At 37.9% G+C, this 27,777-nt stretch overlaps 1 protein-coding gene across 2 annotated transcripts in view; it reads left to right on the forward strand.

Moving 5' to 3' along the window:
- The window catches only part of SLC25A21 (solute carrier family 25 member 21), a 261,130-nt gene that overhangs the window by 190,071 nt on the left and 43,282 nt on the right, over positions 1-27,777 (forward strand). For both annotated transcript variants that reach the window (XM_075753957.1, XM_075753956.1), the window contains exon 3: positions 1,070-1,153. In XM_075753957.1, coding sequence (XP_075610072.1) covers positions 1,070-1,153 — 84 coding nt within the window. The remainder of the gene's footprint in view (positions 1-1,069; positions 1,154-27,777) is intronic.

Below are 27,777 nucleotides of genomic sequence, written 5' to 3' on the forward strand. Positions count from 1 at the left end.
TTCAGTATCATGATTAGAATAAATAACAGTAGATGTTTCTCAGAACAGCAACATACCTGTGGCATATGACATGCTTGACTATGACGTCAGTTATCCCCTGAAACTGTTGAACACTATTTGTTGTGTAGAATTATTCTTGCACTTAGTGATAAAGCCAACTTGGTGATTGCCTGATACGGGGCTATCGTAGACTGGAATTGCTAACATCAATATTCTAATTTTTTTGAGTGCTATATAGTAATTAGGAGTTTAAAAAGAAGCTTTATTGCTAAAAATGCATTCAAAATTTCTCCATACTATTTAGTTGACTGTGTTGGCTGCAGTTTTAAAACTGCAAGAAATAGGGTACTCTAACTGAGATACTTAGCAAAATACTGTAGTTTGTTAAACTCACTGTTGCTATCCATGAATCATAAATAATAATATGTTTACAATCTTAAATCGTAATCTTGATTTTCCTTTCAAGGCCACAAGCTTCCTGTTGAAATCTTTATTGTTGTCAAAATGTGGATAGAGAAAACAAGGTTTTAATTAAAATAATTCATTGCTTGCTTTTATTGTTCATCTTATTATTAAATTATGAAAAATGAATGGTGCTCTAATTTCTGGTCATGTCTCTGATTGATTTTGATTGTGATTGCATCAGATATAAAAAGAAAGAAACTGCGCAGTGGATTCATTTCATAGTGAAACACATGATAGTATTCCATTTCAGATTTTCAAAAACATGGTTTAACTCTGACTCCCATTAGTTTCAGTGGGCTTTGGATCAGGCACAGGGTTAACAGCTTGTTTTTCAAACAACTAGAAAGAGGTGTAAATGTCAAAGGTGATAGCTATACTGTGAGTTCCATAAACTACAAAAAAAGTTACTACTAAAGCTCTATTTTTCCTTAGTTTAACAGCTTCTATGAAAACAGTGTTAATAAGTATATCAGGAACAGTATATAATAATGAATCAGATACGTAAAAAACCCTTTAAAACTCCATTTATATAATAATTGGAAAGTTAAAAGTGACTTAAAATCCCTGACTTCTCATGTTGTGATGTAAATTGTATTTTTTTTAGGTTCCAAATTCAAAGAGGGAAAACTGATCCGACCGGTTACAAGAGCCTGGGGGACTGTTTTAGGACTATTTTCCAACGAGAAGGGTAAGAGTATATGTTTTTAAAATTGTCAATTTTATGTGACCTTTTTTAATCACCCATTTTCCAGACATTAGATCCTCTTTATATTCCACTCTTTTTTGCAATTGCCAGAATTTGGCAAACATGTAGCGTTACATAACGAACACAATTTGAAAAGCCTTAGCATTACTTACACTCCCAATATCAAGTTTTGCAATGAGGACATGTGTAAAGACCAGAACGCGCAGCTGTGTAGAGACACCGGGACAACCACTGCTCCGGTACTGGGAGGAGGATGGTCGCATCAGCATAGTGCGGTATCTAGGCTCTTGCATCTTCTTGTCCTGATTTTCTGAACTAGCTCAGCCTGAGCCATTGCCAGGTCAGTGAAGTAACTCGTTTCCAAGCTCTGATGAACTGGCATTCCCAGTTAGCGGTGGTAGACAATGTTTCCAGGACCCGTGTGAGCCAAAATGCCACAGCTTTTCAGTTTGACAGAATATGGAAGAGGCTTTATGCTCCTTAGTCACCCGAAGCGTACTGGCTTCAGAAGGTACCACTGCTCCGAGCCTGAGCTTCTCTAAGGGACTTGGGCTCTGATCCAGAAAGGCATCTAAATACATGCTTAATTTTATGAGCAGTCCAGTTAAAGCCAGTGAACGTAATGGGACTGATCATATACTTAAAGTTAAGCCTGCTATCCACAGGAGCTCTTTGGGAGCTAGCCTTTAATCAAGGTAACTCTAATTAGTAAATCCCAGTTTTGAGTAGCTGGCAGGCTTTCCATAAGAACTTTGTAAATACAATAAGAACCCATTTTTTATCCATATATTCATCAAAATGGAACTGTTCTTATATATAGTGGCATAGACTATCACGTACGGAGGCACCACAGGTGTGGTGAGGCACAGACTTCTTGTGTCCACACGCTGTACTGGAAAAACAGAGGTGAGACAAGCAGTGAAAATGAAGGACTAAACCAGTTTTGTTTCTTGCAGTGACATTTAGGTAAGCTACTCTACATAAGTACGTAGATATAGAACTGGATGGTTTGAGTTGCTAAAGTAGGGAGATGTAGAGAAGTTTTGTTAAGGTGGTGAGAGAGAAAGTTGTCACGTTTGCCCTTGTCAGTGGTAAATTCTTTTTTTAATGAAAGACTAATGTTGTGCGTTATCACCAGAAGGCATTAAAAAGCTTAAAAGCTAGAAAGATTTCACAAAAAATGATAATTTGTGGCTTCTGGGCTTTTCTAAGCTGGGTATATGTTCATTTGTATTGCTTCTCAAAATAAAATTATGCTTTCACAATAAGAAAGTATTAATATTTACAATCATGTAAATCTATTTTTAAATACAGAACTAGTTTCAATATTTAAGTCAGTGAGCATGAAAACACTATTTATCTCATCCAAACTCAGTGCTATTTTTATTTTATTGAACTAGTCACAAAATGTAAAATAAAGAGTGGGCAGACATGTCTGGAGAACAAGTCTAAATCAAGAGATGGCTTCCAAGTTAATTGATTTTAGGGTCTTATTTTATTACCTGTATGATTATATTGTGTAACTGGATATTTGTAGAAGCCACGTGTATAAAACAGTAGCAGGACACTGCAAACGCCAATGTACCATAGAAAATGCGGTTCCCTTACTCTTTGGGGGAGGGGGAGAAGGAAACAAAAACTCTCTGTTTCAATTGTTTTACGTGTTGTACTTTTCAATTGCTTCTCAGAGACATAGCTATCACTTATTCTGTGGATTTGACCCCATTATTGTTTTCCCAGTGTTCAGACAGCGTGCTGCCTAGCACTCATAAACTGTTTGACTGTGGAGAAACAACAAAGGGTCTGAGCACAGTAGTCATCTCTGAATGAACTTCAGAAAGGAGAGATTAAGATTTTGGGGTTGTTTTGTTGTTCTTTTTTTTTTTCTGTAGAATCCTTGTGCCCCAATACTGGAACCAAACCAGAATCTTTTTTTATGTTTATATCAAGGCATGACTCTGTAGGCAGGAAAAGAAGATTACATGAAATTATTACAGATTCAAATAACAATTTAGCAGTGGATTGCACTAAATTTCTGTCGGGCTAGACCTAATACACAGTTTTATTTGCCTGTTGCAAAAGCAGTCAATACTGATCTAAACAAAAAGCATATTCTATAAATACCTATTTTCTTCCAGGAAGTTAGAGGCAGAAGGTCACATTTAAACAGTCATCAGTAGTAAGCACTAGGAAAAAAGGAGACGAAGAATCTCTGATTCAATATAATCTTCAATTTCATCTAAAAATAAAAAAAATAATCAACTTATCATGAAAAACCTGTTTGACTCCATGAGTCTTGCATTTCTATCTGCACAAGTTGTCCAGTTTCTGCAGCATGGTGATTATGACACTTGGGAGGGAAGTGAGAGAGGTGACTGTGAAGTATTTTAGTTAGTAGAAACCTTGAATCCAGATAACCCCCTCCTTGGGTGACCACAAAAATATGCAGAAGAGAGCACCAAGAAGGGCTTCACGTTTAGGTATCACACAGACAAAAATTATTTGTGAGGTGTTCAGATTCAGTTGTGTAAATCTGGGAGAAGGGTATAAGAAATTCATTCATGCCCCATGCTTATTTCATATTGGCAATATGAAATACCCCCATTGGTGTGTGGCATTTTTAGACTGATTTTTTGAAATATTTAATTCGGTGTACACTGACAATAAAGAGTTCAGGCATCTCTCTCCAGCACTCAGAATTCCCTACCGGCATATGTGATTTTATGTTAAGTTGACTACAAAACAAACTAATTAAATAAAGGAACATAGTAGGAAAAAAAATTTTACTAATGGTCTGCTCCTGAAAATGTTTACATTTGGGAATACTGCTTATGCTCACTTGTACTTGTATTTTCAATAGTAGCAAATACAGTGAGCTAGATGTCAGAGCCCAGTTCACACAAGACATTTCCTAATGCTTAATTTTTTGACCTTATTATGTTGAGGTTAAGTATGCATAATCGGCCAAGGAAGTACTTATTTTTATGAATACATATGCAAATGTTTCATTTGCTGCAATGCCTCATACTGAAAATTAACCACGATTATGTTACTGCAATATCACAGTAGCAATCTGATGATTTCATGGAAAGCTTCTTCACCACAAATAACGGTCAGGATTTCTTTAACCATTCCTCTGATTTTCTCCTCATTATAGTGAAAAGGACAGAGGAAATATTTCCAGTCTAACCACTAATAGAACACTGTCCTTTTCAAAGAATCCGAAGGCTCCTTTATCTTTACAAAATAAAAGAAAATTCTTCACCAAAAATCCCGAGAAAAAAAGCCCTACAAAAGCTCTCTTCCCCCAAACTTTGAGTGGCTCTTCAGATGGAAATAAATTTTCTCCACAGGGAATTAAATTCTTCAAAGAAGGATCCATCCCTTGAACTCTTTTCTTGTCATACAAGAAAATGGGAGCCACAAAACATAAAATTTAATTGAGACTCACTGAAGAAAGGCTCAGTTGAGCAGAGCAGTAAAGGTCACATAGCTTTCTCTTAAAGGCAGCGGGAGTATTAACTTCAGGGCTTTTGCAAACTTGTGTTGGTAGCGTCCAGTCACTGCCAGTTGCACGGGGGCTGCAGCGATGCAAATCCTCTGAGGTAGTGAGCAACTTCCGCTCAGCTGGCTTCGCTAGGAGCCTGCGTCTGAGCTTCTCTGGTTTCGCTTATGAGATGATGCACAAATTGACAGACCTTTGACAGCACAGGTAAACCCATGTCCTGGTTTTTGGCTGGGATAGAGTTAATTTCAACAAGAAGCTGGGAGGGGACACAGCCAGGACAGCTGACCCAAACTAGCCAAAGGGATATTCCATACCATATAACGTCACGCTCCATACGTAAGGGAGGCTGACTGAGGAGAAGGAGTCGCTGCTCAGGGACGGGACAGGCATCTGGTTCAGGTGGTGAGCAAATTGCATTGTGTATCACCCACTTTACACATTCTTCTGTAAGTATTGTTGTTATTTCCCTCTCCCTTTGCTGTCCCAGTAAACTGTCCTTATCCCAACTCACGGGTTTTACCTTTTTCTTTCGATTCTCCTCCCCATCCCACCCAGGGGCGAAGGAGTGAGTGAGCGGCCCCAGGGAGCTCAGCTGCCAGCTGGGGCTAAACCACAACAACCCACCAAGAACATATCTGTTTATTGAGGAGTGACAGCTTTATAGCCAACATAAGAATAATCTGATGTTTATTGGGGAAAATGTTTGGATACAGGATTAACTGAAATCATTAATAGAGAAAACTTTTCCTTCTTTTTAGATCTTACAAAGAGGTTAGATTATGTTTAATGACTCATTTTTGTGTCATCATCATCTTTACTGCATTTGCATTCACTCACTTTTTCTTTGATGATTACTTAAGTTTGAATATGAAATGTAATATACCAACGGCCTAACTGAATGTATATGTTGCACTTGTATTAAAGACACATGGTGTTGTGTCTCATATTAAGAATGGAAAATTATGCCCATCTGCACTGTCTTAATTTGGAGTTACAGCTTTAAAATGATGGATGCTGTTATTTCAAGTCTGTAAACAACTTTGTTCTTATAAACGTGGATTTTCATGGGCTCATAATTTTAACAGTAAATGTTCTGGGTTACAGTTGGCTTTTTTGGTAGGCACTCAGTCAAGAAACCTGTTACTTTCTCATTTGTTGGTTAACTTGCCTGAAATAGAAAAGGTGGTAGTGTCCTGGTTTCCAGTTTTATAACTCAATACTTGAATAAGTTACAGTTTAAAGTGCTGTTAGCCTTTCTTAGTACTAGATGGTCCTGGGAAGGTGCAAAACACAATTGTCATTGATCATTTGAGACTTCATTACTTCTACTGCGTTTTTTGATTATTTACGTTGAATTTGGTTTGGGAAGGAACAATTACCTCCATATTTACACAGCCCAATAGCTTTATAACTATTCCTGTCTTCTTCTCAGCACCACTTTACCACTCTCTTCTACCTGTGTCTGTACAACCACACAGTGGTTTCTTTTTTTTTTTTTAATGACACCCTGACTCGTACATCAGTGGGATTAGGTTGTAAAGCTGCACTGAACTTGTCAGCTATGGGTGGAGTAGGTGGGAGAACAGCCAAGACTAAGCAGGAGCTGGATGAGTGCAGAGTTGTCAGCAAACATGCAGAAGCTGGAAGGTTTCTGGTTTACGTGGTATTAAGGAGTTTGCTAGCACTCTCCTTTGTCCTGCCTCTATCCATCAACTGTCTGTTGTGGTAACAAGTGCTTGAGAGACAAGAGCAGTGCTCTTGAGTCCTGGCTCTCCCAGTTGGCTGCAGAAGATACTCTGCTGCTTCTGATTGCCACAGGTCAGGGAAGGAGACTTGCAGGATTGCCAGCCCTGCAGGCAAGCACCAGCCTCTGGCACTCACCAGCAATCATCACCGCCTGTTCCTGGGGTCCAGCTGGATGTGTGCTCTTCCAGCTGGGCTGAGGAGACCTACCAATAGGCTGCCAAATAAGTGTTATACAAGATACAAATACTTGGCTACCCTGCGCCCAAATCCTTCAATGAAATTGCCGACCAGGGAAGTGTGACACGGTCAGTCATGCCAAAAAATCCCTTTTCCCAGTGAGCAGTTACGAAGCAGAGATTCATATCCATTTACTGGAGGCATAAATTCCTGTGCTATCAGAAGACCAGACTTTAGGCTCTGCTTTAAGTGCTCCGAGGCAAGCAGAAGTAGTAGATTGAGATGTTATTTCCCCTCACAGCTATCTACTCCACTCTGTTTTCTTGTTAGTACTTCCTACCATGAGGAGCAGAAATGAACCTGGACCCAGGCTTGCTTGCTACCTTCAAGACTCTTGTTTCTTAGCAAAGATCCACCTGCACTGCCAGTTTCAGAGGCTGTGATCTTGCAAACTGAAGTACAGGAACCTTTTCTCTTCTGCTCCCACTACAGGAACAGTAGCTTCCACTTGAACACAGAGGAAGGTCTGCTAGCACTTGCACTTTCATAAATATCTATATGTAGATCCATCTCTTTTCTAGTCCTACTGATCTGCCTCGCACTTACAAACTCATAATACTTGTCCAAGCCTTGCTAAAATGAGACTGAAGGTGCAAAAAAGGGCACTACAGGACCAAAATGTCTATCTGTAGCTACCCTGATGCATCCCCATTAGTCCATAGTATATTGCTAATTTTTCTCCTCTTTATCTCACACATTGTGGAATTATTCTGTGGGTCACATTATGTTACATTGGCATCTTCCTGCCATGCTATTGTGTGTATTGCAGACTTCACTAAAATCCTGTGATTTAGAGTATCAGAAATAATTATCACATTCCCGTGTGAAATAATATTATCTGAAATGTAAAGTGTCAACTGTACTTTATAACACCTTGCTGAATAGAGGACTGTAACTGAAATTGTGAAGGACAGTGTATTGGCTTAAATTGTGAACCTGTGTGAAATCTGATGGCTTTTGAAGATTAAAAATAAAGCCTTAAAGCTGAATTTTTGAACCCTTGTGTTTGCTTTGCATATCTTTAAAGAAGAAATGCTCGGTGTTAGAAAAGCTAGTGTTTGCATATTTTCAGGGAGCATGAGCTTGCAAAATTTAGGTAGGGACATGGCAAGTTCTTATAGTACATAATTAAAATTATCAACTGTTTAATCTGTCCGTTTACTTTTGGAAGTGAGCTTTGCCATTTTTTCTGTTGGTTGAGACTTGGCTCTTACAGTTCCTCTGCAGGCAACTCGCGATGCTCCTCAGCAAGCACCCTCACCCTGTGCAGTTGGGAAGACAGGTTTCGTGTGGCCCTGTCTGGAATGGAGCTCACAGGTCTGCAGTGATCGGTGCAAGAAAAAGATGCCTTAGCATAAACTTTAGGTGCCCCACGATAAAAGAATTTCAGAATTTCTTCTGGGTAATTAGCAAGAGTGCCGTCTTTATAATCCATGACATATATATCCAGAGTAATAGATCTGCTTTCCCCATAACTGTTCATGTGCCACTTTTACTCTCACCTTACCCCATGTCTTATTCTACACAGACTTCTGTGCAATATCTAGTCTTCCTGTTTTCAGTTTCATTTGGTTGTCTATAGTTTGTTTGGACTTAAAGCCACAATTTTTGTTCTTATTCTGAATGGATGCTGAGCCTTAAAACTGAAATGATTGTACAGACTTGAGTAAAATCATCATTAAGACTGCTTTCAAGATTAGAGAAAAGGAAGGCAGAAAATTTAGCTGACAGAATTTTCCTGATAATTTAAGATTGTGATTTATATTATGCTCACAAGGTTTTAGATCAAATATGGCCACCAAGGAGACATCTTTTGTGTATCTATATGAAGGTGATGTGCATTCTGCTTTCTTTGTAAATGAACATTCAAATTTGATAACTCAATTTTGTCTCATTTCCCAATAAAGACAGCAAAAATCTCAGGAAATTCTGATGCCTCATTACATTTTAAAATGTGTGTACATACATGTATGCATGCCTATTTATAAAATGTTGCTGCATTCTCTTAGTCTCTAAGTAAATAAAAATTAACCAGTTCATAATCCAGTGAAGTTTTGCCAACAATCCCAAGTGACTGGATGCTTTTGCAACACTAGTCAGTCATGAAACAAAGGTGATACCTGTTCTTTCAACCTATAGGTCTCAAAACACTTCACAGAAGGAGGAAATACCATTATCTCAACTGTACAGATGGGGATACTGAGGTGTAAGGTGCCGGGGAGTCGATAGATCTGGACTGGAGCGTGCACACAGGTAGTTCTCATGGAGCAGCCTGATACCATGTCATTCATTTGCCCCATGGTAGCATGTTAATAGCAAAGCTCTGAGGAACATGTGTGTTGGACATAAAATTGCATTCTTTGATACAGGCTCCTAATTCAGAAGGGGTCTGAAGACTTACTCAACAATCCATTTTGTGAAGTAATTTGTCTGAGGGCATACGTGGAGGTAGCGGGAGTTTTAAGCCTGAAGCTGGATACCCTGGCTGCAAGGCTAGTGCCCCGTTCAGTGCCCTACGCTGTCTCCAGATAGTCAGCAGTATTTACAGTGATGTTACTGTCATGAGGTTTTCATCATCCCCTTCAGGCAGGAACTCTCTGTTCCTGACTGGAGGTTCCCTACCCCCATCTTCATATGTTAACACTTGAAAACATAAGAAATGGCTCTGGAATGTGAAAAACTTCTATTCCCAGTTTTATGTGTGTAGCTCTCTGAAATGCAATGAGGTTGTATCGATGTAACTAAGGGCAGTGCTTGGCTAACCACGTTTTTATTACTGACGGACACGCGTTTTACATGCAAAATTTGATCTGGTATATATGGCAACACAGTAAACAAGGACACTCTGAGAAAATCACCTCTGAGAGTCATATGCTTTAAAGATGAAACACGTGCTTATTTATTTCCCATAAGAACAGAGCACAATAAAATCATGTAAATCTTATAAGCACCTTAGAAATAAACAGGCCAGACCTTAAGTGGCGTTAGTCATTATCGTTTGCTAAGGCCACTGGAGGTACACCCATTTACATTGCGGAAGTGTCTGTTCTGTACTTTTTAAAGGTCCAATTTGTATTTTTTTAAGTTTAAAATATTTTCATAATCAGATTGCTTTAATCTTAAAGTTATGGTTTCTTGAGTATCTCTATTTTCTGCTAATACAAGACAAACAGAACTCATTGTAGTATTAGTATTTCTAGCAATAGTTCCTACAGGCCTCAGTTTGGAATCAGATGATTGCATTATAAGATGCTTATACTTACAGCAGTAAGAAGATACCTACAAGAATTTGCAACCATTTTTATTTATCTACCCTAGCTGTGAAAGATCAGCAGAAAAATTTTTAGTCTTTATAATTTTAAAATTCAAGAATATTTATCATTTTACCACATTAGGTTCCTGCTGGTTCCAAACACCTTGTTTAAATAGATCAATGTAATTGATAATTATCCTTCTAAAAAAATCCTCTTAGTCTAGTGTGTGGAAAATACCATACTATGCTATATCATCGGATTCTGTGAACACATTTATGTTCTCTGAATGTGAAGAACATATCTGCCAAATTCGGTAGCCCAGGATCATAGCCACAAATTTCTCCCACTTCAGTAACCGGTCCAGCATGAGAGGCTGCAGTATTTAACAGCGGCAACAGTGACATTGCCCGGTGCTCCAAGTACCTGGGGCCCTGATAGGGACATTTCTGCCCGGCACCATTCGCCCCGCTTCAGGCAGCGACGCGGTGCCGCAGCCGAGCCCCGAAACGTCCCGTGTCTCCAGGTGCGGTCCCCACTGCGTGGGGCGGAGGGGTGCTCTGCGGGCAGCCCAGCTGCTGAGCCGAGAGCCATCTAGAGTTAGAAAGCTGGGAAGAGCTCGCACACGGTGTGCCGTACGTGCACGTTGCCTTTCTCCGGGGCTTCCTTGGCTCACCCAGGGCTGCACGGACATTTTCAGCTAGGGAGAAGCTTTCAGGTCAGGAGCCAAGACCCCTCTGAGATTAGTCACAGCCAGGAGTGCGTATCCTCTGAGCAAGGATTTCATGAATTACTGTTAAGGCTAAGCGGCTAAATTAAGCTTAAGTCATACTTCTGGATCATGCCACTTTGGGGGGATCTACCACTACACAGCTTGCTTGTTCTGAAATGGGGGGGGGGTGTGTGTGTGTATATATATATATATATATATATATATATATATATATATAAAGTGCCATCAGAGTGTCTGGAATTGAAACCTGTATTTAAAAGGTGAGAAACTAATTCTAGCCCTGATGGAGGGGCAGGGGATTTCTCAAATCTGAGCCGGTACGAGGCTGTCATGCCCAGCTGCAAGCAGAAAAAAGGATTTGAAATCTATCTGAAACCTCTTTCTTATCAAAGGTAATAGCTCTGAAATCTGATGATGACATCGTCAATAGCCAGCTGTCAGAATTAACTATTTATCTGTTATGTAAACCTAGCCATCAACATTTAGCATTTCATAAACACAATAGTGGATGCATCATGAGATGCAAAATTAATTGCAATTATGTGTTGTGTTTCTTTAAAAGGCAAATTGTTATTTACTTCTTTGTAATTTGGGCTTCTAGTAGCTATTAATCATTAACCTATTCTTTAAAAGAAAAATTCCATTGTATCAAGGGAAAAAACAGTGACCAGAGAACAGATAAATCACTTTTATGTCCTTAGAACAGCTGACTTTACACTTTTATTACATTGTTTGAAAAAGCATCTTTTCATCTGGAAGGAATCAGTTTAAAATGTGATTGTCAACACAACGAAACCAGCTTTCTGTTTAAAATGGATGCTCATGAATCTTAGGACTACAGTTTTGCCAGGATTTTCTTTACAGACATTAGTTACTAGAACCAAGAGATTTTTAGATGGGATGTTCACAGGAAATACCTGGCAGACAGCGTAAAATGCAAAGTAAAGCATTTTTATTTACGTTGTAGGAAGCGTGCATGTGAAAATGAGCAACACTGGTTTAGGTCAAAAGCTCTCTTTTTAAAATAGAAGTTTATAAGTTGTAGTTTGAAGCAAGCAGGAGAAAACATCCTCATTTTTTTCATGTCTTGACCTAACTAATCAGAAACCATACATTTAGCATATTTCTTAGACTGTATTTCATACTTATTTATAATGACATTATAATACCTCTCTCTAATCTGTATGTCTTTGCCTCATCTAATTTCATTTTCTTCACCAGTTACATCTGAAAACATAGCTTTGTCTCTTTTATGCCAATCCTTTTAATTACTATAATCCTCAGTTGTTTATTTATATATAATTCTGCTCAACTGGAACTCCTAAAATTTTTAAATTTCTAAAAAATGCAGATGGAGATCCCATGCAAGATGAAGTATTGCATTCCATGATAAAACATTTTCACTCCAGAAATAATTATGTACATTTGCTCATTATTAAAACTATAAATTATGAAGATGTAGTAAGACTACATCTACCTATTAGAATAGGTAGAATTTTTTCAATACTCATCATTTTCTGGTTTTCAGGGTAGGTTAATTACACATTGCTTATAATATTTTTACTAACAACTTTTATTATGCCAGACTCTGGAAACATAGGTATCCTCCATGGTTTTTTTCCTAAACATTCCTTTCGTTTCTTATTTAATGTTGGAAGATGAATAGCATTATATGAAAAAACTTCTAAAATACATCTTTGTTAGAAAGACAATCTTTCCCTGGCAGGCTTCTTTTTGTAGAGTCATAGATCTGCCACTGCAGCAGTAACTGGTAGGTATCGTTCATCTCTAACACCGTTACCAACCCCTCTTCTCTTTCTTTGCAATATTCTTTACTCAAGCTGAAGTCTTCTGTATATCATACTTCACATTCTAAAAGACATGTAATAAGCTAGATGTTGAGAATATCTATGCTTGACCATGGAGGAGAAACTATTCATCTAAAGCAATGCACCAACTCAAAATAAAAGGGCAATGTAAACAGCTATGGATATTTGACAGTTGTGTAGATTTTCCATGGAATTGATCTTAAATAAAACAAGCTAAAATGAATAATTAGCATGGAGTATGGAAATATTTTAGAAGAGTGTATTTCTGTACAATGCTAACTCATATTTCAGGGCACACTGCGTTCCATATGACTCTGAGAATCAAACTGTGAAAATAAATAGTTTATTTTGCCTGTTACGCCATTTGCCTCTTCAAAGAAAATAAAAGTCTAAATACGTATGAGGCTGGGGTTTTTTTCATTTTCACGTTCTTTGCTTATGCAACTTTACTTACAGCCTGCTGTGGTTCTTTACCCTATAAATAATAATACTAACTTTAATGCAATAAAAATAATTTTATTTAATTATAAAAATGCCTACATCAAGCATAGTGCGTGTGTAACATGCTGCATCTCCTTACAGGAATGCATGCATATAAGCACAGATCAACTGTCCCGCTGCATTCTGTCTATCCAGCGTAGAAAGCTTCTTTCACAGTAAGCCGGCAGGCACTACACAGTAAATTTCTGCAGCATATGGGGCAGTAACTGTAACTGAAGCATTGGCTCCAGTTATGAATAGAAGATCAATTCCCATGCTTTTTTTTTTACAGATTGCCTTCAGTGTTTGTGTATTTTTGCGTATTTTGGCTTTGCCTGAACTTGCATATACGCTGTTTTGTAGCTGACTATCATGCACTGGGTGTCTCAAGTACAGAATGATTTTTTAAGGTTTATTTTAATCTGATAAATGGAATTTTCCATAATAAGTAAACACCTCTGCATCACAGGAATTTGGTAGCCAAACCCAATACATCTCTGCATTGTTCTTTGTAGCAATTGAATTCTGTGGCAGGGACAAAAGCTTCTACACTCCTCATGCCTCCTAATCTAGGTGGAGGCTCAGATTACTTACTACCAAAACATTTCTTAATAAAACTAATTTTTCATTATTTGAATCCCACATAAAATAATTTTATATCCTGACTTAGCAAAGGTCAAGTGTTGATCAATGCACCTTCTTTTATCTGCAAAACCCCATTTTATAACAAATTAAATATTCCATCTATGTCTTAAAATAAAAATATAAATTCAAATTGTTTTCTGTATAAAATACTTTATAATTTCAAAAAATCTCTTAGATATTTAAAGAGCTCATTTTTTGCAACCACTTCTATTTGAAAATATCATCTATCTCTGGTATGAATTACCATTTGGTATACAGGTAATATTTATTCTTTTGATTATCACTGTGATTTAGAAGAATCAATTTTGTGGATAAAAATAAAGTACTAACTAATTACCATTTGAGCTTTTGTTTTAATATATTCTCACATAATATATCTCTACCTTTGAAAACACAAAAATACACAAAATACACAAAATAGTATACCTATTAATAATATTCAGATTTTCATGTGTTTATTGGGTCACAACATATTAAAGTATTTCATCTCAATTTTTTCATCTTTTCTTAATAAATGAGTAATTTAATTAAAATATGAAAACTAATTTAGGTTTTCTTTTAAAAAATCTTGTGCAAATGAAATATATTGTCACAATTTTGAGAAAAATAAAATATCTCCATCAGTATTTCAAGAACTCATGTTAATAATTGCCAATAATTAATAATTTTTCAAAGCTGTAATATTACGAGAAAAATAGCAGTATGTTTTTGTACAAACAGTAATTTTCAAAGGCTTTCTCCCAAATTTTATGATATTAATTTTATCTAGCATTACATAGAAAAAGGGGAAAACAACTATACAACTATAGCGGTGTAAAAGGTGAAAAATTGACTAGTGAGCAGTTTAATATAGGGCAAGTTAGCTGTCATTGCGAAATGCTAGGAATCAGTGGCAAGAAAGTTCTCCTCAGCATCCTGTTTGGGAAAATGCAGTTTTAGAAGTAGGTCTTTCTAAGTTACCGTGAGAGAATGCTTGGAATTTTGTCTTTCTACCAAAAAGGATTGGTTTTCCCTTGATTGTCATCAGTTTGCTAGGTTGTCCTGCTATTTAAGCTATTAAAGAGTGGTGTGCTGCTTGGTCTCAGGTGATCCATAAAAAGGAATGAAGCCTTGGGAAGGTAAACCATCACCAGACTGGCTCGGCGTATCAGCCTTCCATGACGGAAGCTCTTTGTTGAGAATTGTTGGCAATTGCAGCAGTTTCCAACCGAAGATAAGAGCCAGCGTTCTCGGATAATGCCCTCGATCGCACACCTGATGACAGACTCCTGCATGCAAGTTTTTTCAGGTGCTATGTTTGCTCAGTAATCCTTCAGTGCCAATCTTTTCTAAATGGTGAGCAGGTCCCGTCAGTAATGGACATCAGCCATTAAGCTTGTAATATTTGTCATATATCAGGTTACGGCTTTGTTACTGCAGTGTGATGAATGGATGCTGTTATGCTTAGAGAAAATAAAGAAGTGCTATAAATTTAGCAGTCAGTACTAAACGAGTTGCTACTTTAAGGGCCTGATTCACATCCTTCTTAAGTCAACGGAAAGTATTCTGTTGGCTAAAGTCTTTATATCAGGCCTTTCCTTTTCTTTCTCTTTTAAGGAACAGAACCCGGGGCTTTCATTAAAATACAGTTCCCCATTTCTCACTATACGCAAGTTTACACCTAAATAGTAATTTTAATGCAACTCTTACTTTATGTCTTAATGTTTATGTTCTGCACAATTGTTTTGATTAAACATGGAGGCATACAGAGAGTTGATTACACAACCTGACAGGTCACTCATGAAATAATCAAACATGAGATTGAGGTGTTCAAAAATGCATGCAGTATTTCTTATAGACAGGTTTTTTCATGATCCCAGTAATTCCTATACCAGATTTTGAAACCTGAGCTCTGATTTTATGCTGTACTTACTTGTTTGTGTTATTCTGGAAGTTACTCTGAGTGAAGATAGTTCAAAAATTATTGAGGACATTAGAATCTGTCCATGGCCAAAGCATGAATTACGTTTCATGCTGTTTGCAGTTTTGGGGGAAGTTCAGATAGTGCCCACAGAATTTGTAATTCATTAAAATCCTTTCTGGTGACATATTCAATTTCCTTTTTATACTACAGGATATAAGTAAACCTAGTCCGTATGAAAAATACAGCACTGTTTTAAGGAATAAGCCATACAAGTGTTAGCCTTTGTTTGTTACCAGCTTTGTATGCACAACAGTTTAAGCCGACCAGGGGCTACTAAAATGTTAATATTAGCCACATCCCTAAAAATTCTGTATAACTGTTTACTTACTAGCTAGTATGTTTGCTATAGCAACTCCAGTTTCAAATGAAATAATAGATATCCTGCTTCTGGGAGACAGACTATCATCTTACCATAGTATAGACAGTAATATGTGCTGCTTCAATGTATATGCTTATGTTTAAATGATAATTAATCCCCTCAAGTTCAACCTGTAGTTGCTATACAACCCTCATTTTCATAATCAAGTTTGTGGTATTATTATATAAAGATTTACTCCTTCAAATTGTTTTTTAATTGTTAGTGCTCTCCTTTGTGCTACCAGTGAGACGACCTAAATCAGATATAAAAAGGAAAATGAGTATACATGTTACAAAAAAATAAGAAGAGAAAGGTCAGTCAGGAGAAATACATTGAAACTCATATAGTTTGGTATGTTAGTGCTGAGAGGCCTCCTATGTGGAATGCATTCTTAGCAGATATTTGACATAGAAAGGGTCTGGGGAACTGTGGTAGGTAGAGAAGCAAAAAGAAAAGGAAATAGTTCCATACCAGAAGATGACACAAAGACAGGAGGGGACGAATAAAAGCATTTCCAAAATTAAATGTGAAAAGGTACAACATACAACAGTCTAAAAACTGGAATGTATTCTTTTTGGTTTATGTAAGCAATAGTATTTGGGTTTCAGTAGAGGAAAAGAGCAAATTTGAATGCAAACTACTCAAAGTGTGCAGATCCTGCTTCTTATTGCTTAGATTATACAAATGCTTTAAAACTCTATTTTTCAAAAAAAGAAATCCAGGATCTTTGATGAGTTTAAGCTGCTGCTGCTTATCTATTGCATAGGACCTTCCTTGATTCCTTTTGTGCCAGGTGAGTCATTCCATTCAAAGTGAAGCTCACATTGCCTTCCAGAGCATAGCACGTGAATTTGCTTCTGTCCTGCTGTGTGATTATAGTCTACAGTGCCGTAGGCTCTCTACAAACAGTACACTCTTTCCACATTCGTTAGTGACCTGCAAATTTACAGATTATTTACCAAGTTCTTCTGCGCTACCTTTCTAAGTCTTTTCTGGCATATTACCTAAACCTGTGTTTGAGACAACATATTAAATGACACGCTTCTTAATTTTACAATTGCCCTAGGTTTTAAGATATCCAGCATAGAAAGCAGAATTTAGACACCTATAATTCTGTCATGTAATATGCACGTATTGTGCCAACAGGTGTCTAACAGGCATTTCTGCAAGTCTACATGGGAATTGTGTAAAACTTGAGTTCAGATAAAATTGTGTAGACAGTACCTGAAATATACGGGCTAGTCATCATCTGTTATACTATTTTTTCGTAATTTTTTTTAAATTGCAATTCTTTTAATTTTTGAAGGATCTTGCTCTTAATTTTAGATAGAGTTTTCATTGTCATAGAAAATGTTGCAGATATAGCAATGGTAAAATGTGGGGATGCCTGACAGCATTCCAGCTAGCCTTGGATGTCTGCATTTCCTACCTTAACTGATGCATGACCAAAGCTTCTGCTTCTGTGATTCATCTGAGACCACTTTATAAACACCTGTGAATAGAAAATCTCTCAGAGGAAGAAGTTAATTATAAAGCACTTACAATGCTTATGAAGCACATACGTATATGTGTAACTATAACAGAAGTATCTAAATGGCACTGCTTGCCCATCACTGAAAAACAGCTGAACTAAGAATTCTGTTAGCCCTCAGGGTTTGCTACTGACTTCATATGTGTGCCTGCCAGTCATTTCATCAGAAAAATTAAGCAACTATTTCGGTTTAGCGTAACTTTGAAATCATGCTTAAACACATGGGACAAAATCTGCTTTGTCCTTGGAGCCAACTACAAAGCTTGCTTAGCAGCCTACCAAAGATCATCCCACACGGTGCACACCTACATGATCAAGCTGCGTGGAGAAAGATGTGGTCAGAGTATCACTATGCATGCCCACATATCTCTAGAAAGTCCTACCAGGACAGACCCTGGGAAAAAGGGCAACGCGTTCCAACCTAGAGTGCAGAGAAGACCAGAACAGTTACTGTAAAGTTACAGTAGGAATTGCTGATGAATAAAGCTATTTATAAAACCAGTCCTGCACAGATACATTTTACTTAAACCAGAAAATCTGGTAGTTACAGTGTCATGAAAACTGATGCATCATTCCATGAACAAACTATGAGCTACTATTTTTCCAAATTGCGATTACTTTAGTTAAACTACTCTTTCTGGACCATACCAGAAAGTTTGGATTTAATACTGATGAGACAAATAAAAAAAGCCATGTCCAGAAAAAGATATTATCACCTAAGTCTGAAACTCTTATATGTAAGAAAGCTCACGCAGTTGCCAGGCGGAGATACCTGGTAGGCTAAATCTACTTCTAGGCATTTCCAGACCGTGCATAAAACACATGCATGTGATTGGGCTCCTCATAAAATACAGTTGTGTCTGCTACCTTGTTTTTGAGAAATAATAGCCTCTGAAAAATATTTTCCTTTATGCAATGGCTTAAAGGGCTTGCCCAGGAACTGGAGATTCCTACACCTTCTGTACCCACAGGAATCCAGACCCTTAGCTCCCACGTGCTGGAGTGTGGTCTAACCACCATTTTACAGCCTCTTTTGGTAGTCATCGAGGAGGGAGAGTAGAGATGGGAATACTCATTTTACATTTCTGTTGCAACTGTGTACTTCAAAGTGTATCAGTCCAGAGAGCATGGCTTGTGACTCTGTGACAGTGCATCTGGATGGAATCATGGCTTCTAATTCTTTTCCCCAAACTCTTTATGACACTGAGTTTACTAAAAAAAAAAAAATCCCTTGCAGATGTAGAAGAGGGCAACTGAACCTGACTTTCTGCTTAAGAGAGATAACCAATTCTTCCTACCATTTCCCCTGCAAAATAATAGGTGTTTATCTGCTTGATAAGAAGAAGTCTTGAGGTGACTGAACCATGAATCGTAAGTGAAGGAAAGTGCTCCCCATTAGACAACTTATGCCTAAGTGGGATATTAAAGCTTCTGTACTTGCAGTCAAGTGTCTGCTCTGCAGAGTGAATCTGGGTCTTGCAGTACCCCGTGCAGGGAAGCTTATTCTTTGCAGCACCATCTCTGCTCATGAAACCCAGTTCTCCTCTGCTTGTATGAAATAACTGTCTGTTAGCTTGAGCCTGTGGAGTTTCATCAACCTGTTTCTCACCCAGCATAGGAACACATCAGGTGCCTGGGGTCACAACATCTCCAGCAGTTACAGCATCCTGAACATTCAGTCCTCACTGCTTTAACATGGGAGGTTGTTCACTATAAAAGCTCAAGCATGTAACTCAGCATGTCTACCCAAAGCTGTATAGAGCGGGTGATGAGATCAGAGAGCAGGCAGGGTGTCTTGCCACAGACCTTCTTCTTTGAGAGGCTACGGCGTGTTATGATATATTCTCCTATTAAAAGTTTCAGCTTTGGACTCAGGTTCCCTGTAACTGAATGATGAAGCACGTGAAGTTTGTAGCACAGCACAGTGCATCAAGTCTGCAAGTGCTGAAGGGGGTGTCCCAGAGCAGCGGGACTTGAGAGGGGAGAGTCCTGGGACCGCAGGAGCTGGCGGTGGGGACTGTAGCATTGGAGGGAGCATTTACCAGGAGTCCCTGAAGAGGGACTTCTGGTTTTTCTGGGAAAGAAAACATGCTGTAAAAGCAGATCTGCACTGCAAGGATAGCATTGACTGCAGAAGTAGAGAGTGGTGCCTCTTGCCAAGGTTTTATAGATGTTGCTGAGGCAGGGCAGCAGCATCTCTGCTCATTTTGCTAGGACACAAAGGCAGCCTGGCATGGTTTTAGAAGGATATTTATGGGGCTTTAGTTCTCCCCTTAGCATCCCTTGGGGCCATGCTGGCTCTTGTGCAGCGTAACGGGCACGTTCCACTGCCGCACAACTTGACCTGATGCCACCAGGGCTGCATCTGCTGCTGCACCTTTGCTGAGATACATAATATGTGTCTACAAAACTATTAACTTAATATTTTATTGTTATGAAATAGAGAAACAGTCAGTACCTCAGACTTCACTGAAGTTAGGCTCAGAGGCATCTGTTTTGGAGTCTTGTAGGCACTGAGTAGTAAATTGGAATAAAATAGTTATTCTAGTTAATTTCTGTTTCATATTTTTTCATGTTTGACCTGACTTATGGAGAACAATTAAATTTAAAACAGACATTTATGATGAATCTGGTCTAGTTGTAACTACTTTTTGGAACAGTTTGGTCTTTCTTTTACCGTAACTTGCTTACATTTATATTTGTGTTTCGTTATTGGAAAAAGGGCTTCAGACATGCCTGATAAAAGCGTGATCCTTAGTGTCTTGAGTACTCACTGGAAAAGCATTCAATTAATAGGATAAAAGAGTATAAGAAATGTTGAACATTTCTTTAATTGATTATTTATGCATTTTTCACTGGAAGCTAACCACAATCTTTTTTCAAAAATATTTTGTTCTGAGGTTTATTTATTTAGCTGTAGGATTTCCTTAGGCATCTAGATTTTGAACCAGATATTTAATTTAGACCATGTATTGTCAGGGATGACTACATCAGTTACTGAGGGATAACTGAAATTTTAGGTCAAGACTATTGAAAAAAGAGACACACGGAGATTCCTGACAATTCCTGTGGAAAGGGGGGTTATACACAAAAGGAAAATACTCAGAGCTGGTAACAAATGAGGGCTGAGTATTCACCAGCTTCCTGGCTCACAGTAGAAGTATTTCAACTAGAAGCTAATACCATATTTATAAAAATTTTGTTCCATTACTAGCTACACTAAAACACTAATTTCATTCATATTTTAATACATATCTTCATTTTAAAATGCAGATAATATTGTTCTTCATATATTGTCCTGTAATGTCATTGCATTCCCACAGTGACATTCCTCCCACCAGAGGAGTGTATATTTTACTGTAAAGAGATCATCTATTATTGCTTACGGAATTATGAACTGCACATTCTTGTGCTTAGTCATTCTTAAAACAGGGTGCTCTGAACAGACACCAAAAGGATATCCAATAGATACAGCTTCTCATTTACAGTCCAAACATTCCTTCTGAAATCCCAGAATAGAAAGATTCCTTTAAATATTCCCAGTAGTCTAGGAGTAAATCACTGTAAATCTCACAGACTTCAGCAAGTGGAATAGAAAGAGTCCTGAGGTCACACCTGAAACAGAGTTTTAGGGAGTAACATATTGCATTACTAAATGAGTCACTAGGCCAGCTGTGTTTATATATATTGTGCAATTAAAAGTTGGTGATCTTTCTCCTGATAACAATGGGGTATGCTGTACTCTGAATTCACGAGTCACATGGAGAAAAATCCACTGTTTGGCCATTATCCAAAAATGACAATGACAAGTTCATGAGCAAGTGGTGATTTGTCTTGCTCATTCTCTGGAAGACTCTTTTTTTTTTTTTTTTTTTTTTTTTTTGAGTCTTGTTATTTACAAAGTAATAGAAATGTTGGGCAATAATCAAGCGTAGAGAGCTGACGGTATTAATATAGCATTGACGGACTGGAAACCAGATGGTCTGTCAGATAATGAAGTATTATCTGGCAAGAGATTGTTCCTGAAAGCCAACATCCTCACCTATTTAGCACTCTGGAATGTCGACATATCAGTTACCACATTCATGAGGTGGTATGTGTTGTACTTTAGAAGCCATCCCTAGAAGAGGCTTTTTAATTCAAAATTACTGCCTGATGAGAGGGTAAAAGTGCCATTATTATAGCACAGCTGGATGAGTATAATATACAGCAAGATGTGAACCATACATCAAAAATCAGGTTAAAGAGGAAAACATAATAGGCTACATCCTGATTTCTGTCTAGCCAATGCCATAGTTTCATGGATGTTTTAAACCAGCAGTGCCACCAGAAGAAGCAATGGTGTACGTTGTGTGCCCAGAGCTGTACATTCACGCTTTTGTGCCACACTCTCCTCTGTGCCAGCAAATGCATTTCTGCACCTGGTCAGGAGTCATGGATGTTGGAAGAATGATCGGGTTAACATTAACCTGGCCATTAAAAAAAAATGTGTTGGTAATCCAGAAAGGCTGGCTCGTCACACAGGCACACAGACCTTTTCCCAGCAGAAAGGAAGGGATAGTGTGGAGGTAGGACAAAGCGACTGGGAAAGGAAGAAGAGGGAGGTGGGATTATTTCCTCTTTGACAGCAGTGCTAGTTTATGCCAAATGTGGGTGAAACCAGAATTCAAGAATAGCCAGAGCTATTGGAGGCAGATATGGTAAATCCCAGTTGCTCAGCTGCCACCTGGGAAGACGCAGCTGAGAATGCAGGAGGTGAGGGCAGCTGGAAGGCTTGTGGGGATGGTGCCCAGGGTTTGGACATACTCTCTGGACACCAAAATGTCTCACCGTGGCTGTGATTATAGCATAAAATGGAATGCAAAATGAAGAAAACCAACATGAAGTAGATGGAGTTGTTTATTAAAAAGATGACAGAGAATTGGTAAGGCTATTATCAGTAAGACTGCAGTTTATAGCTTTGGCTTTAATCCAAGAAGCCATTTTCAGCGCCTTCGTGATTACTCGATTGAAAACTAGCTGACCACATGATATAAGCTCTTTTACTCCTGTCCATTCTAGATAGTCAATATTTTCATAAGGCATTTTCTGTAATCATGACTAGGGAGTCCTTTGCTTATGTGAAGGAGGAATAGTGGTACATGTTGCTATTGGACGAAAAGAAAATAGTTATTATATAATCTGTCAAGATATGTAATAAATAACTGATGTTTAAGAGTAGAAACACTTTTCCATCATTGTTGGCATTATTCATTTACAACACCTAGAAAATAATTTACCCAGACAGACAACATAAATCAGATAAAAGGGTTTCCCTTCCATGCTTTCAGTGCTATAACATTCAATGCTGATTATATAAATCATTTCTTGAAAAAGTCTGCCCCACTCAGCAAGCCGATATGGGGTAAATGGGCTAAAGTGGATTTGTGGTATCACTGGGCCCAGCCATCTTGGCGGGGTGAATTTCTGTCTGCCGGGCAGATGACAGAATTCAGAATTTCCCTGATGTGAAACTAATACTCTCACACACTTTAAACAAGTATGCTGAAATACTATCAGTTAGTCTCTTTTTTCTCAAGCTTGGTTTGGGAACGCTTCAAAGCCATTGTTATCTCTAGAATCAAATGCATAATTCAGCCCAGCCCTTAATATTTTTGAATCAAGTAGAGAACAATAATTAAGAGTGGGAAGAGTTTCAGTTATATATAAAAAAAGGAGAAGCCACATACAGAAAGTAAAAATTAAAATACACATTTAAAATCAATATTGTGTTTTATTCCTGGTGAACACTTGATGAAGTTGGTAAATGCTTCAATAGACACAAAAACTGGTGGGGCAGTAAATGAGAAGAGATTATTGTTGTAGAATTACACCCAATTTCATGGTGACTGTGCAACTAAAGGCATTTTTGTATGGCCAAATACAAAGTAATTCAAGGGGGAATCAAAATTCAGATTATACTTGCTATTTCAACAATGCAGAGAACATTGTCTTAGGAAGCAGTAACACTGAAAGAATTAGTTGTTAAAGATAATTACATGAGCTCATAGGACTATACCATAGCAGAAAGGATCATGCAGTCCTAAGAATACAATAAGTGCTATGTGCAACTAAAGAATAGTAAGGAAGTACAGAATTTTGCCTCTGTGTATAACTTTGGTAACACAACTGATAAAATGCTGAATAAATCAACACTTCAAAGAAAATACAGAGATACTGAAGAAACTGGAGAGCGCCACAAAGCTATCTTGGGAGGAAAATAAGCCTTGTGTTGTAAAATTCCAGGGGCTGTTTTTCTGGTTGTGAAAGAGAATATTGAAAAGTTTCTTGATTGCTATGTATAAATATTTTTTTCACCTATGGAAAAAGTTTTCTGGCACCTGTGAGTTCAAGGGTTTTCAGCCTTGCTCACCACAACCAGTACCTGGAATCTATTGTTAAGCAAACGCAGCCTTCAAACACAGCTTTATCTGAATGTAGAAAAACACTGGAATGATCATCTGGAGGGCTTTTGCTGGCGGGCCATTACTTAAGTCTTTCCAAGTATTATTTAATGTAGTTTCTAGATGAAAGCTTGTATCAGTAAAGTGATGTATCCTAAAGGGTCCCTTCTGAGTTTATAGTCTGCTCTCATAACTCATCCCCTGTCTTGTATTAAGCTTTCAGAACAGGAAATCTTGCACTGCCCTAAACCTACCATAACACTTGGAGGTTTGCATTATAGTAATGACTGTACTTACATCATGCTTCAGAGCTTCAGCAAGTCACTGTCAGGGATCAAGAGGGATTATTTTTTCTTAATGCACAATTGACTAGATGCATGATAGAGAGGGGGTTTTTTTCCTTCCTTTTAAGCATGATTGGATACAGATGAAGATGTGGTAGCATGGATTAGTCCTTCGAGGTAAAAAGTAAATCCATTTGGGGAGTGGTGGGTTATTTTTGAAGGCTCAGAGTCTTACCTATTTACAGTTTGGGGGTAAAGAAGGAATTTCTGCCTCAGTCTGGTAGCGAATATCATAAATTTCCTATTCCAGGCATCCTCTCTGGCTCTTTCTGGCCGTTCTCTGCATTTCGCCTAGCCTCCTGCTCAGATTCCCTGCCTTCAAGACCAATGTTGTCTTTAATGTGTATGAGAACAAATACAGCAATATGAAAGGTCTTTTTATCCCTATTGAGCGTCCCTTCAGTCAGCTGGAACAGAATTTCAAACCATAAATGCTCTGGTTACGCATCCATCACAGGTTTAACATTTTAGCTTCTTTTGCTCACATCCTGTCATCTCCACATACATTTCTTTCTTTCAGAAGATTTGCATTCCAGAAAGATTTTCCCTGTTCCCAGGATTTCCTTTTTTGAATTCCTTTCTCCACGCTGCAGTGATCTGGTGTACAGTGCAGTTTTACTGATAATTATATTAGCATAAATGGGTATGGAAGAGCATGGTATGGACATGGTATGAGCATCTGGGGAAAGCTTTGTTAGGAAGGTGTAGACATTTCTTAGATCAGGTACATCTCTGAAGAATGCTTGCCCTGTAACAAGCAGTTATTTGTGCACTTACTAAATGTGTTTTAATTCTCTCTGACCTATTTCCTATCATAGATTCTCCCTCCTACGGTAGACATCCTTATGCTCTCCTCTCCAACCTTTGAGATATAGATATATCTATATACATAGGTTGTCCAGTTCTTCACTTCTCTTGCCTATTATTGTATATTATTGCTCATCCTTGCTATACCTCCAAATGATCCTCTTGGCATATTGCATTTTTTTCTGTAAAATTACTTTCAAAGCCTCTTCTGATGCTGAAAAAATGTTGTAGGCTAACTTATTGTAACCCCAGCACAATCCTCCTTCAGTATCTTTACTATAATGCTTAAGAATTTAGCATTTAATTCAGGTTAGGATTAGGCTGAGATATAGATGAGGTTTTAGCTTTCCAATATACTTTGCTAGTCCAAGCACATACAACAAGAACTGCTTAGTGACTCAGCAAATAACAGAACAAATTTAGTTTACTCCTCTGGTGGCTGTCAGTGATGTCTTACACTACTGGAAAGGAACCTGGTGCTAGGATTTTCTTTCTTTTCCGTTTTTTTGTTTGGTTGGTTGGTTGGTTGGTTGGTTGGTTTGGCTTTTTGTTTTGTTTTGCAAAGCACAGTTTTGGATCAAGTCCAAGCAATTGTGATACATTGATTCAATCCTAACCAGTTGGCACAAAGACTTCAGGATCTCACAGACCTTTCTTTGTAACAAGTAATAGTTTTGTTCTATCATTTTAAAACAAATAACTGAAACTTAAAGACTATTAAAATAATTTTAATACAAAAGTTGATTATGTACAAATGGCAGATGTATGATGGTGCATCTTCATTTTATATTTTAATCTTTATTTTAACCTTAGAAGATAAGAATTAATGATTACTGTGCCTGGTCCTTTGTTGTGAGACTCTGTTGCTAAATTTCTCTTCTTATTCTCTTCAGCTCTTACAGCCTAGGCTTTGTTTGCAGTTCTCAAAGTTTTCAGTGACAGTAGGCCAGCATGAGTCCACCCACTTCCAAGAAAATGTTTCCAAAGGCTGCGTGCACTTCTGAAAACATGAAGACTGCAGCACCAGTGTTTTCTTTAATAACTGATGAAAATAAAATGTTAGTGATTAGAATCTGTGTGGTTTTACTCAATTTGGACATATCCCACAGAAGATTAAAAAAAAAAAAAAGTATATTACCAAAAGATCATCCATTACCAGTGGGTAATTTCCTGGACACTGAAATGCAAAAGATCCAAGGACATTCTGCAGCTCCTCACAATTCTGTATGTGTGGAACTGTGCACAGCTACAGATGTTTCCACTGCCGCAGAATTCACTAAAAACTGCCAGGGAATTTGGCCCAGATGTGCTATAGAATTACAATGACCCTGGTAATAGTGAAACTTTAAGCAGCAAACACCAGATGTCCAGTAAAACAGTTAAAACTGAGATCCAAAGCTTTTTTTTTACCACATCATCACAAACAAGTATGGAGTGAATAAGCTGAAAATCTCAAGTAATACTTCATTATTCGTCATCTCTAAGCTGATTCTCTGTGCTTGACTTGTTGTGATGTAGTGCCATTCGAGTATAACGTCTTGTAGGAAGGGTGCATTCCCAGAGGCTTTAATAATTTTGAAAAATGAATTAATTAGACGGGTATATACATTAAACTTAACACAAGGTCATATTTTTCCTCTTACCTCCTTTCTCTACCCATTTTGCTTGAAAAGTGATTCTGGCTGTGTGTGTGCGCTGTGCTGCTGCCTTATGATAGCTTGCCCGCAGACAGGATAAATGAACTGCCGTTAGCGCCAGCTAATGTAGTTCTGCTTTAGCTCAAATGGTAGCAGGCTCGAGCTGCGGTACCAGGGCTCCGTGCACTGGTGCAGTCTGAGTCCGTATGCGTGGTAAATGTACTTTTCCTACAACATGCAAGTATTCATTACATTATGAGGCACTGCTTTATACTTTGTGGTTTCCGAGGGGTCCATGTGTACGGCAGACCCCAGAGACGATGGAAAGCATTACATTTCTCTTTCCACTCTCTATTGATTATTTATGATTTTTTTATATCCTCAAGTGTAATGTTTATACATTCATTATCAGAATGTACATTTAGCCATTTTTTATGTGTCTCTAAACCAAAAAATCATTTCTGTTACAAATCCTGAATCAAAATGTACAGTGTTATCCATGGAAGCCTGGTTGGGTTTGTTAGTGGTATAGATCTGAATGGGACAATAGACGTATATCAGTATTCATAAATTAGATTCACTGTTTTTGCTTAAAGCTTGAATGTCGCAGTAGTCTGCCCTGTTTTGCCTCTGGAAAACTAATGGTACCAAGCTTTTTTGCTTGGAACTGGGATTATAGGCTTCATAGATAAAATCAGAAGAAAAATAGGAAGAAAGAACCACAGGTACAAAAAGGTCTTGAATGCCTAGAGAAAAAACTAAGGAACATGTTGTCTTTGAAAGAAAAGGGGTAGTTATGTTCTCCAAACTCTCTTAAAACTTCTTTGCAAAAGATGTGTTATAAACTCTATTAAAATGAAGAGAACTACTTTGACTTTTGTAGGAGTTGAATCAGTGAAGAATCCATAGCTCTGTTCTGTTACTCACTTTTACACAAGAAAGTGTAAAAATTTGCTTAGTAAAAAGTGTGTTCTTCCTTGGAAGAAAAACTCATCATAAACCAACCAGCACATCATGGCAGAAAGAAAGTTAAGTTAGACTACTGCTTTCAGAAATACTACTGCTCAAGAATTTATGATTTCTCTCATTTTTTA

This window comes from Balearica regulorum, chromosome 5, assembly GCF_011004875.1.
Source record: "Balearica regulorum gibbericeps isolate bBalReg1 chromosome 5, bBalReg1.pri, whole genome shotgun sequence".
NCBI classification, from domain to species: Eukaryota; Metazoa; Chordata; class Aves; order Gruiformes; family Gruidae; genus Balearica; species Balearica regulorum.